The sequence below is a fragment of the Manihot esculenta genome, chromosome 1, assembly GCF_001659605.2.
Source record: "Manihot esculenta cultivar AM560-2 chromosome 1, M.esculenta_v8, whole genome shotgun sequence".
Classification (NCBI taxonomy): Eukaryota; Viridiplantae; Streptophyta; class Magnoliopsida; order Malpighiales; family Euphorbiaceae; genus Manihot; species Manihot esculenta.
The window spans coordinates 38,025,548-38,038,377 of record NC_035161.2 but is presented as its reverse complement, the minus strand read 5'-3'; the positions used below and the strand labels follow the sequence as shown (position 1 = coordinate 38,038,377).

Below are 12,830 nucleotides of genomic sequence, written 5' to 3'. Positions count from 1 at the left end.
TCTAATTGAAAGTGAATTAAATTAAATTTTACCATTCAATCATCATTTTCTTGTAGGAAGTATGTTTGTGAAAAATTCAAATAATAACGTAACTTGTGCCTTCAAAGTCATTATGGTACGGATCTGAATTAAAAATAAATAAATAAAAATCTCGATAAATCCGGTCCACCACGTCAAAAATGTTGATAAGCTGATAATGGCACTTGCACCTTTGACAGTCTGCCTTTCCAAATTGCCCAAAGGCAGCATTTGGCAACACTTGTTTAGCATACAAGACTCTACCTTAATATTTTCCATACAAGTTTCTCAATCTACAGCTTGAAAAAATTTATAAACAAGGACATGGGATTCAACCCTTAAAGCTTGTGTGGAACTAATGGGATTTTACTTATGAGAAGAAAGTAGAGCTGGGGTTGTGGCAAGGAGATTAATCCTCATTTTCCAATTCCACCATTATCTATTTTGCATATTGCAGAACTCAAGCACATTGGAGAAAGTTGAGCGTTGTTGGGAATTTCAACTAAAAGCACAATCCCTCTGCTGCCGTGGATTGGTGGATTAAGCGTTGCTGGTTATAGTCAGCGAGTCACTTCACTACTTGTAGCAACATTATCCTTATCTGAGGGACCAGAATGGTAATTGTGCTCAGATTCCTTAGTGGGTAACAAATTATGCATGTGAAGATTAAATTAATCTTTTACTGTTGGCTAAAACTACAGATTTCCAATTGTGAAAAAAAATTCCTGCAGCTGTCAAGTAATCTTCCATTAGCTTTATTCTTTACTGGATGAATGCATGCACAGACAGACATCTCTTCCTCTGCAAGAGTCCAAAATTTAGGCAAAAACAACACTAGACAGAAGAAAGAAAACCTTAAACGTGTCCATTTTAAGGAGATAAGGTAAGGTTGGACAAATTTCAGTTTGTGGCAGATACTTTAACATCTCTGGACCAACCAAATAAAAACCTCATCTATCTGTTTATTGATCAGTGAAACTGGATAGTGCTCATACCTAATTCTACAATCATGCAGCACTGAACCAGCACCAATCCTGATTTGACAAGTGGAAAAAACATGGTTGCTTTAGCTGCAACTAGACAAGTTGTGCAGTCTGTAGTTGCGAGTTTTTGTTGCAAGCAGTGTGGCGATAAGCAAAAAGCATTTGGATAAGGAGAGATGTTAAAGAATGCTAATGTGCAGGAAGACCCACGTCTCTGTTCCTCTTGCTCTCTTGTTTTTTTTTTTTTTTTTTTTTCCCAGAAATTGAAGCTTTCTTTGACTTTTAATTGCCTTTTGTCTTCTTCTTCTTGTTAGTGCTAATTAATTTCGATTTTGACATTGGATTATCATGTAAATTATAATTAATTGGATAATTAAGAATGGCTGGGATCATGAGGCCACCTAGACAGGGCCTTTTACTCTTTTTCCTAACAAGTACGGCTTTTTGTCCCATTGTTTCTTAGAAAATTCCAAGTTATTTAAAAAATAAAACAGATATTACTTTCTAGACAATTTTAAACGCATAATTTTATACATATTTATATGTATAATAAATTATAAAAGTAATAATCATTTAATTTAATAATAAATATATCTGAATAAATTTAAAAAATTTTATATATTACTCTTTCAATTCTATTTTTAAAAAAATAATAATTATTTTATCTATAAATAAAAGAATGATTAATGCAATTGATTAAAATATTAATTTTAATATACTATGATAATATATAAAAAGTATAATATTATTTTTAAAAAATATCTCACTTTTATATATATAAAAAAATATTAATCGGCTTTTTCATAAATTATAGGTGATAAGACATAAAAGAATTCCTATTTTTAAGGTGTGCAGCCCTTAATAAGGGAGAGATTCTGTCCCTTTTAAAAGAGACTTACTCCCCACACACAGGGACTCCCTCTCTCTCCATTTTTCTAACATTTTCTTCCTCACTTTTTCTATTTTACAGATTCTTTTTCAAAATTAAACACTGAGCGATCTATACAAGGGATCAAGTGAGAGAAGAGCATATTTTGGTGAAAAAATATTCTCAATAGCAAAGAGCAATACAAAAAAAAAAAACAGTATATTAATTCATGACAAATTAAGAACTCCTGACTCAGCCAAAAAATCATCAAAGGCATTAGTTTCCTCATTAAAAAAACTTAATTTTCACATTTAAAAAAAAAAAGGTGCTTGCTGTCTGTTCTCAACTACTTCAAATATATACATGCCTTTATGATTACAAGTTATGGATCATTGTTTAATGATTAAAGTCTTGAACCTCTCAACTATATCCTAAAACTTAATGCTTATCATCCCTATCTTCATCCACCATTTGTTGGAATTGAGTAATGGAAATTTTATAAAATAAAATAAAATCAGATTTTAAAATAGAATTGATTATCAATTTAATTGATGCATTGAAATTTTTTTTTTTTGAGTAAATGCAAAAATTTTATTCAAAGGGATCCATTTATAAAAGCTTATTAGATGGAAAAGAAATTAAAAGCAAGCTATTTTTTTACTAAATAAATGTCAAGACTATATTATAATTTAGTATTAATTTTTTTTAAATTTAATTTAGTTATTTAGCTAAAATTATAGTCGATTGAAAAAGAAAATAAATTTAAAATTTTAGATATAAAAGTAAATCAACCCAAACATTTTAAAAAATTTTATGTTTTCTTAAAATATTTTAAACTATATAAAAAATTTGATAAAAAAATATTTTTATATTTGTTGATTTTTTTTTCAATTACATCAATTAGATATTAAAAAAACGAGATGATATATTTTTACTTATTAATTTATTAAAAAACCAAGCATTTGATTGGAAGTTCTGGTTCTGTTGCCCTAAATATGATTAGTGGAATACCAATTATAAAAATAACTGACATGCTAAAATTATAAATCCAATTAATTTTTTCTTTTTGAAAAAAATTATACCATCATTTACCAAAACCAAAAGAGAAATGGGTTGGATTTTCCTTTATTGGAAGAAATTATTGAGTTTATTAATAATTAGTGAAATCACATTTGCAGATTCAGTTTTATTGTTCTTATTTTTTTTATAAAAAATAAATTTAATTCTCTTATCACATTTTAATCCCTTATTATTCAAGTTGGATAATAACTTTTTATTTTTTTTAAAAAAATTTGTTTAAGAAGAACACTGAAACTTACAAAAATACACTTAAAATTTTTTCTGAAATTTCAAGAGCCAATATGACAGTTGATCCCACCTTCATCCGACTGAGTGCTTTCCCTTATATTACTTTTAATTTTTTTTACTAAATATCATGTTAGGACAATTATTGTCTTTATTATATTACTTTTAAATTGCTGCTCTTTTTATTAATTATTTTTTTTTATTAAGCTGCCTCTATGCTACTCCGACATTTCTGTGATGGAAAACCTGTGGAGTGACGGTGGGACATTTGCTTTACATGTCGACTTCCTCCACAACTCCTTAACACGTGTCAAATATATTAAATTATTAATAATTAAAATATTTAACACGCATTTTCCACATATTTTATTTATGGCACAAAGAATTCTGACACTTTACAGTTTCATTTCATTTTAAATATTTTTATTATATTTATTTTTAAAATATATATATATATATATATATATATATATATAAGAGATCGAATTATATATTATAGATTACATAACATAAGGCGAACGGATATTCAAAAGAAAAACCAAAAAGATATTTTCATCAAAGACTTAAGTAACGCCAAATTAAGCCGCAACACTGATAACCCATTGAAGCCCAAAATAGAGGTTCAAGCTCCCTACACAAAAACTTCACAAGGCCTGGGTCTATTGAGAAGTTAGATAAAAAAAAAAATTAATAATTGTTTTTATTAATTTTACTATAAATTAAAATGAAGAATTTTATTTATTTCTAAATATTTTAATAGTACTAGAATACCAATATATTATTAAATTTATACACCACCTTAATGCCTCTCTGTTTAATGCTCATGATTGATAAGCTCTCCATGTTCCCTCTCGAGATAATTTCTCAAGAATACTCAAGATTTCTTTTTTTTTAAATTAACTTCTATTTGCAATACAATATCAATATGTGATCTCTCTTTACTAACAATAATTAAATTAGCTATGTAAAAGAAGCAAGTTCTCCAAGTTCTTCCACCTCCTTGGCCAATTCTTCTAGCTTCTCCACCATGGCCATCAAACAGAACACAAAGCTCGCTATTGCTAGTCCATCAGCATTCTCTAGTTGCGTCAGTCTTGAAGGAGATGTGACTTCACTCAGCTCCATTCTCACTGATTTCAACTTCTGCACCTCCGTCTTGCATTTTCTCATTTTCTTCATGCTTTCTCCAAGCTCCTTTAAAGTTGATGCCAGTGATGACCCTACTTCTTCACATGCTTCTTTTATCGATTCTCTCACAGTTTGCAACGGCGCCTAATTAATCAATTTAGGTTATTGAATATATGCAAAATATATGCTACATGGTAACAGAAGTTAATTAACTTAATTACCTCTCCAGGGTACTGAAGACAAGCTTTAAGTGAAAGAATGGTAGCTGCCAATTCTCTAAGAACCTCTCCTATCTTTAGGTACTTGTCCCATGGATAAGTTAGCCCAAATTTACCATGCCATGGTTCCCATCTTGCAAAGTTTGCCAAGGATTCATCCTTGGACTTGGAGTTTAGAACCGCTTTGCATTTGCTGAAGCTAAAGATTGGCTTGCTTTCCATTTCATAGTCAAGACTAAAATATTCCTCCAAGCATCCTGCAAAACCAGGCCCATTTGATACTCCTTTCTAGTTTTACCCTTAAAGATGAAGATGCAAACAGCAAATGAAGAGAATTTAAAATCCTTGAAAGTAGTTATATATTGTTGTGATCAGCGAGTGTGGTTAACTCAAAGTAAATCCCAATAAACAGCAGGATTTTAAATTGGCATGCATGCATGTTATTAGTTTACCTTGAATAGAGGTGGCAAGGGCATCGAATTTGGAGATGGTAGAATCATGAAGCTCGTCGCTAGCCCATATGGGAAAGATGAATAAGCTAGTAAAAAGGCAGATCACAAAACCCAGAACGATCATCAAGAGCCTTTCACGGGCTATTTCAATGACCTCATCACGCATACCAGATACAGCAACTAGACTGAATGTAAGGATGAATATCATTACTCCATAGTCATATCTTACTTTAATGCTTGGTTTCAATCTACAATATGTTGCTGCTCCACCTGAAATGTAATAAATATATATAGTCAACTTTTCAGAATGACCAACTTGTATTATGTAGATTGGAAATTTTGTCTTAATGCAAACATTTCCAAGCTGAGTTATTATACAACAATTATATTTTATTTATTGCATAATTGTCAAAGAAAGAATATTAAGATTCCAACATAAATTCTTTTGTATGTTGGATATTTTTGCTATACACATTTAATTAAAGTCTTCGCTAAGTGCAAATCTCAATTATTAAAACCGTTGAATATTAATTACAAGCTAATTTCCTGCTTCACTAATAGTCAAAGAAATATAATTTTATATATGAAATAAAATTAGTGTTGATATTTATGATTTCACTTGAAAATAATGATAAACACTTTTTTTAAAAAAAAAAAAATCCTCTTCACTCTTAACTTGGTATTTCCATGAAAAATCTCTGGTCTAAATTATCTCCAAGTTGCGTATATAAAATACTTATATTTCGATAATGTGGTATTCACATGGTACAGGGCAGCGGAATTTCAACAGGGCAAAAGGAAAATCAGATTAAGAAAACTAAACGAAATGGCCGCCTCACATAATGCGTAAGTGGCCACTAAGCTTATTAAGAAAAATAAAAACTTCCAAAAATTCCGGAACACTGAGAAACAAAACTGGGGTACTGGTGAAAAACACAGAGTACCTTTTTGCTTCAGAATTCTAAAGCGATGTTTGGGTGAAAAAATACCATCTGAGATTTTTATCTGAGATTCTGTCTCTACAAATGGATTAAACCTTACCGAATATTAGCATAGCAGCACCAACAATAATGGAGTTGCCGCTCCCACCAACTGCTTCAGCTAAAGTTGCCGTTAAACATCCCAATCCACCACCCAATATAGTTCCCATTCCACGATTTAAGCCCTTGCCAAGTGTAGCACCTGAACATGTTGTCCAAACAAAATCAAACTCACCGTAAGAGGTAAAGCTTTTTAATTTAATACCAACAAATGCATGGATAACTAAAACAACAAACCTGCGTAGAACTCAAATATTACAACAACTGTCATTATAGCCCACATGGCATTATCATCTCCAACTTCCTTGTAGAGAGGATCAAGGAAGTAAAGAAGAGAAACCAAGACAAGAGCAACTCCAACCTTGATACTGTGAATCCATTTTCTGTTGTCATCCTCGTTTGTAAGAAACGAAATAATGGGTAAAAGAGAAAACTGAGATTTCTTTTTCTCTTGGGCGACAGAACTCCCCTGTTCATCTGGAATAGGAATCACGGTCGAGCCCATAATGCCTTGCCCACTTAATTACTAGCTCCTTCTCTAGTTTCCCTTAGTTTAAATTGTCCTTGCTAGCTGATGACTTGGAGAGTATACTACCTCAATGAGTATTTATAGTACGTAGATGTCCCTCCAAATGTAGGAAGTAGTGGAAAGGCAGACGTTTTTCTCCAAAATGTCCAAAGTGGTCACAGGCCTTTCCCACTCGAAATCATAAACAATATATAGTTTTAAACCAAGAAATTATTAAAAACCGATAATTATATTCATATCCTTTTTGCATAACCCTGACTTGCTGATTTATCTAGAAAAATATATATATCGCGAAAATTAAAACTTAGTGACCCTAGTGGAACACGCTTGAAGAACACAAGCGTGGCTTGTGTTACAGAAACTAACGTACGTGGAGAATGGTCTTGTCGCAACACCTTAATGTAATGCCAAATGCCTAACAAGCTTGATATGTATTGGCGAGATAGTAGAGGCTAATATTTTTTCAAGGTTGTACGAATTGAAACAACTCTCTGATCAGTCCACCAAGAGTCATATAAAGTAGGGTTTTCGGAGTGATTCCATTATAGGTGACAAATGGTGCTGCTGCATGGAATCCCAATGGCCCAGTTGTTATAAGATCATGCACCTTGACATAAGTACACCTAATTAATCTCTTCACCAAGCATTTCCATCTTAATTTTCTATTTTTTTTTTTAATCTTGTCAGGCTAAAATGGCTGCAATAATGGTTTCTTATGTCATTTTCTGTAGGAGTTTTGGTAAGTAATCCTTCCCTTAGGATCATCTAATCGTGCCCTGTTTACTAGTTTATAAGAATATGTTCCGCATCGATTTAAAACACTACCGTTTAGTGATAAAAAAGATTATTTTTTATAATATTTAACTTTTAAGTATTTAAATTGGTTAAGTTAGATCTATAATTATTATTTAGAATTATTTTTTTTATAAAAATTATTAGTTTATATATTTATTTTTTTTATAAAATTAAGTCAATTAACTGGGTAACTGATAAATCAATTAATCGGCTAATGATCTGTTGGAATTAAAAAAATAAAAAAATAAAAAAAAAAAAGAAATTAAGTTCAATAGAGTCAACAAATAAACTAAGTGGAGGACATATAATGTAAGATAAAAAGTTATGAAAATACATACATATTTTAGTGATGATTGTGAGGAAAGTGACACCACCTACTTGCCATAGTGGAATTTATCACGTCTACCACTTTCTATTGTTTGTTACGTGATTATATTTCCTATCAATTTCTTGAATTGTTATTTTTTTTTATATATATAATTTATTTTCACTAAAATTTAAATTTAAAATTTCTTAATTTTAAAAATAATTTCAGTTAGATAAAATTTATTAATATGTTAATAATTAAACTTCATTTAAAATATCAATTTATATAATTTTTCCATGTAGTAGCAGTTTCTAAGTATAAGTATGTGAAAAAATAAATAAAAAATAAAATAAAAATAATTATAATCCTATCATGTGAATGTGAGATTCGACAATCTGAGCTCCCTCTCCATTAATTTCTTCACTCACCTGAACGTCGAAAGGACTACAAAAATACGATGTCCGAAGCATGGCGTCCACAGAAAAAATATCAGAAGAACAAATCAATATGGACGCAAGGACACTGGCAAGTTGGTGAACTGCAAATGGCAATCTCTAAAGTTTTAAAGTACAGTAATGAAGATGTCTCATTCATAAATTCCATATTTTTTTTTGTACGAATATCGTACATTTCCACTATTTCCACGCGTTACGGATGGTGCCCACACACCCACGATCTTCTTATCACTTTGGTTTCTGTCTTTTGTTAATTACTTAATTAATTTTAGCTCTGAAAGTTTTATTAGTGCTTTAGAACTTTATTTAAGAAAAATAATAAATATAAGATTTTCTTTTTTGAGTGCTTTCTTTCCCAAATGTAAGACTCAGCTGACGTTGACAAAAACCTTCCCAAACAAAATTGTAGAGATTCTATTTGCTTCAGCTTATATTTACCTAACAACACAACCCATTCCGACTAATTCATCACCAAAAACCAACTCGAGAGGAAGGAATATTTTGTGGATCAACTTACATGTCACCTACCTCTTTCCATTCTGTCTCGACCAATTCTTGTTTGGTATGATTTATTTTACTCGCAAATTTATGTAATAATTTTACTTGTAAAACGTGAGGAGAATCGATCCTGACGCGAGGCATTTGTAAGCAAATGGCAGCAGAGAATGGTAATCGGCATTGGCATTGGCCACCGCAGTGCACGCCCCATTCCCCAACCTACTTTCCAAGTCCGTGCCACGGAATAAATATCCCTCCGTACATTTTCACCTTCCCTTTGTTTTGTCGATGGGTTGAAAACTACACTGTTTCCCCATCACCTGATGTTAATTAATTACATAATGGGGTGTAGCAGGTTGCTTTAGTGGCGATGTTAGGTCAGTATGTAATGTGTAGGGGAGAGTTCCACGCACTTTCTTTTTTGCTTTGATTAATGCATTTGGACTCATCAATTCAAATGCTTAATTATATTTCTAATAATTATTGCAAAAATGGGATTGCTCAGTATGGGTTAGCATTGGGCATTTGTGGGCCGTGAGAAATCTATACAATTTTCACTTAACTCCATAGCCATCAACCATCATTTTGAGGTGATCAATTGATTTCATTCAATGCCTTAAGCAAACAATACGATTTATTTATTCAGTCTTTTATTTTTGTGGCCTCTGACGATGAGATATGGCAGGCAAAGAGTGGGAAATATGGTTATCCACAAATGGGGTGGCCTAGAAACCATGGACTCTTTACCACTACTGCCCACTTTAATTATCCCCAAGTATATAATCAATTTCTTTTTTTTTTTTTACAAAAAAAAAAAATTAATATTGATTCTATAGCTTATAAGTATCTAAGATCGATATCATTACTTGACATCTCAGTAGTTGAACTATCTTCATAATTTTACTTTTTTATCTGATCTTATGGTGAAAAGCAATAAAAGTGAGAAAAATGTCAACAATTTCCACTACATTAACATTTGAAAATCTTACACCAATGAAGCTCTTTCCATTCAGAAATATTTCATAAGGTTAAAAATACATATATATTTAAAGGGTGCTCTTCTTATACCCAGCCAACACCTTCAAAAGGAAAGAAAAGTGTGTGAAATTCTAGGAAATTAAAGTGAGAAAGAAATTGATGATAATTAATTAATTTTTTTTTTTTTTTAAAAATTTATCTAAAATGAAGATAAATGGATGGGAGTGGAGAGGCCACTGAGTCACTAACCACGTCGCCTATAAAAACAAATGAGAATCGTGTGGTGCTTCTTTTGTCATTAATTCACATTGCCATTTTAGCTTAGTGATGAGGAAAAAAAAGATAAGTAATGGCATTTACTATTATTTTGTAAGACAAGGAAGTTGCAATTTCAAAAGCATTATGTGTATTGTGCAAATTCTAAGCTTCATCTCCTACACTAAAAATATATAGTGCAGCACTCGTATTAATCTTAGCTTTTCTCTATGATATTGAGTATATATATATATACACACACGAATATTTAAATTTTTTTTAGGTAAATTTAGTTTTAAATTTGATTATTTTTTTTATTTTATTTTTTTTAATCCTACCTTTATTGTCTGATATTTTAATCTGGCTATCACTTTTATATAAATAGTCTGTTCGTAAATATAAAATTTTAATTATGTCAGTTGATTATTTAATTTCTTTTAATTTTTTTAAAATAAGATTCCTATTATTTTAGGCATTGCTTACGTATCAACGTTATGCCCTTATATTATGTTGATTTCGAACCTTTTCGGTGTGGGCTACTGCATGCTTAGCAATTTAAAGCCCTTTTATCATCACTAAATATATAAAATAATATTTTATATATTATTTTAAATTACAGTAAGATAATCAACAACTATTAATATATGTATCGCCCAATAAATTATTTCAGTTCACTTAATTTACATGTAAACACTTGACTTTAGTAATGAAAATTTAATTTAATTTATGAATAACAAAAATAATTTTTTGATCAATTTATTTTAAAATTAATTAACATACAAAATGATATCAATTATTATTAAAAAATTTACACCTATTGAAAAGTAAAAGTTTGATGTTATAAAAATAAAATTATGTTGGAAAAACATACTTTTACTCTTAAATCTAATTAATGGATTGTTATATAATGTTAATAATTTTAATGAAGTCGTCCCATATACTATTATCTCCTAATTATTTTAATATTTATAATTCTCTCACTTTTAATTTACCGTTAGAAAAAATAGTATAATTAAAAGAATAAAAGAAAAATCATTAGATAGATTTTAAGAAATTTATAAACAATTATTATATTTAATAGAAATAATGATAAATTAAAAAAAAAAAGATTTACTTTTTAACTTTCTCAAAATCACAAAAACTACAAAAACAATTTTAAAAAATGATATATAAAAATGGATATTGAGATTAGTCTTTCCTATTCACAAACAAAAAGGAATATATGTTTTCATTTTTTCCCTTATTCTTCTGTCATAGTTCTCTCTCTTTTGGGAATTAGAACGAGGTTTGTCGCTGGTATTCTTTTTATAAATTAATTTAAGTTAATTCACGCCTTTTAAATTTAATTTATCATATTAAAATAAAAAATTTCCTCTCATATTTTTTATTTTTTATTTTTTATTGCGAAATTAACTAACAATTATTTATTAATAACAATATTTTATTTTTATTAATTAGTTATTTATTTTTATAATTTAGTCAATATTATAAATAGCATACAAAAATATCAAGATTATATTCTCAGCTCGTCCACGGCGACAACATCTATCCACAAGTCATCTCAAATGGTGACAATTTTACTACATCACGAAATATCTGTAGTTTGGAGGAGCAACAATGCGTTCCAAAGATGCCCAGTTGGCTACACGATGTCCGTGTTCAAACTCTGAGATCTTGACATTTCTCTTTTACTTATCCAAAGCTCTAATGCATGCTTATTCTTGTTGGCTTGCATGCATGACTCAGCTTTCTCTTAAGATCAAGTAGATTGATCGACGACGATGATTTTGAATGCTCATCAAGTACATGATGGGTGGAGTTCCATGTTGATGTGAGGTTCTTGAAGGAAGACCCGCCATTGGTAATGCTAAGAGTTGTTGGAACTGAGAGGAAGACACGGCGCTGTGGTGGAGGGAGAAAAATGAACCCAGGTGGCAAGGGTTTAAGCTTTTTGTTGTGTTTGTGGAGGACGGCGACGAGAGCACTCCACGAGGGAGAAAAGATAAAAAGAAAGCAGACCGGAAACTTACTAAGTTACCGTGTTATAAGAAAACTCCTTCCTTAATTTCAAAAAATACATTAAAATATTTTTAAAATTTTCTTAAGATGATATCAAAATCTATGATTTTGTAAGTATTTGATATTTTAAATATTTGATTAATTAGTCAGCATTAATAATTGTGTCTCGGGTCTGGCCCTTTTCAGTTGATTGCAGCATGAGAGTGTAGGGTGCATTATATTTGGGTTAGGTTATTGTTGGAGTAAGCATTACATATTGGGTGCATGAATTAATGGTGGGTTGGGCCTAATGAGACTGAGTGGTCCATTAGCACACAAAGAATGGCAGGTGAGAATGTTAGGGTAAAACACCAACTACCAATTAATGCATGGCCTAACTACAACATTCACAAATCGCTGTTGCACTTGCAATCTTAATTTGATGGCTAATAAATATAAGAGATCTAAAGTTTTATTTTAAATTTTTATTTTTTTATAATTTTATATATATGTTTCGATGTTTATAATAATATAATTTATTTTTTATTTTAAAAAATATATAATTTTACATGAATTTATTTAATTTTTTTTTAAAAATAATTTATTATAAACGCACCATTTGATTAGTAAAATAATTTTATATTATATTAATAGTCTACTTTTATTAAAAAGTGTATTATGTTTTACTATCTCTCACACACATAACTTTTCACCTTGTTTTATTTTAGAATTGACTTAATAAATCTATTAAAAAAAAAAGAAAATTTTGAAGCTTAATTTATGATACAAAAATACCTTATTTTTTTTAATGTAAAAAAAATCTTCATAGAGTTTTTAGTTATTCATTTTTAATACTTCTTTAGTTTCATAATTTTTATTTATATTTTTTTTCAATTATTTTAAAATTATTATATTTTTTTACACTGTAATAATACATAAATTGACTATTATAATTTTATTTTATTTTTAATGAATTTTTTAAAATATTTAATAAAATTTTAAT

At 29.7% G+C, this 12,830-nt stretch overlaps 1 protein-coding gene across 1 annotated transcript; it reads right to left on the bottom strand.

Moving 5' to 3' along the window:
- Positions 1 to 3,893: 3,893 nt before the first annotated feature.
- LOC110611808 (aluminum-activated malate transporter 14) lies at positions 3,894 to 6,604 on the bottom strand. The gene is made up of 5 exons (XM_021752302.2): positions 6,250 to 6,604; positions 6,014 to 6,154; positions 4,973 to 5,242; positions 4,524 to 4,777; positions 3,894 to 4,446 (listed from the first exon to the last, which is right to left on the bottom strand). The coding sequence occupies exons 1-5, from the start codon at positions 6,515 to 6,517 to the stop codon at positions 4,135 to 4,137; spliced, it is 1,245 nt and encodes a 414-aa protein (XP_021607994.1). The 5' UTR covers positions 6,518 to 6,604; the 3' UTR covers positions 3,894 to 4,134.
- Positions 6,605 to 12,830: the final 6,226 nt, after the last annotated feature.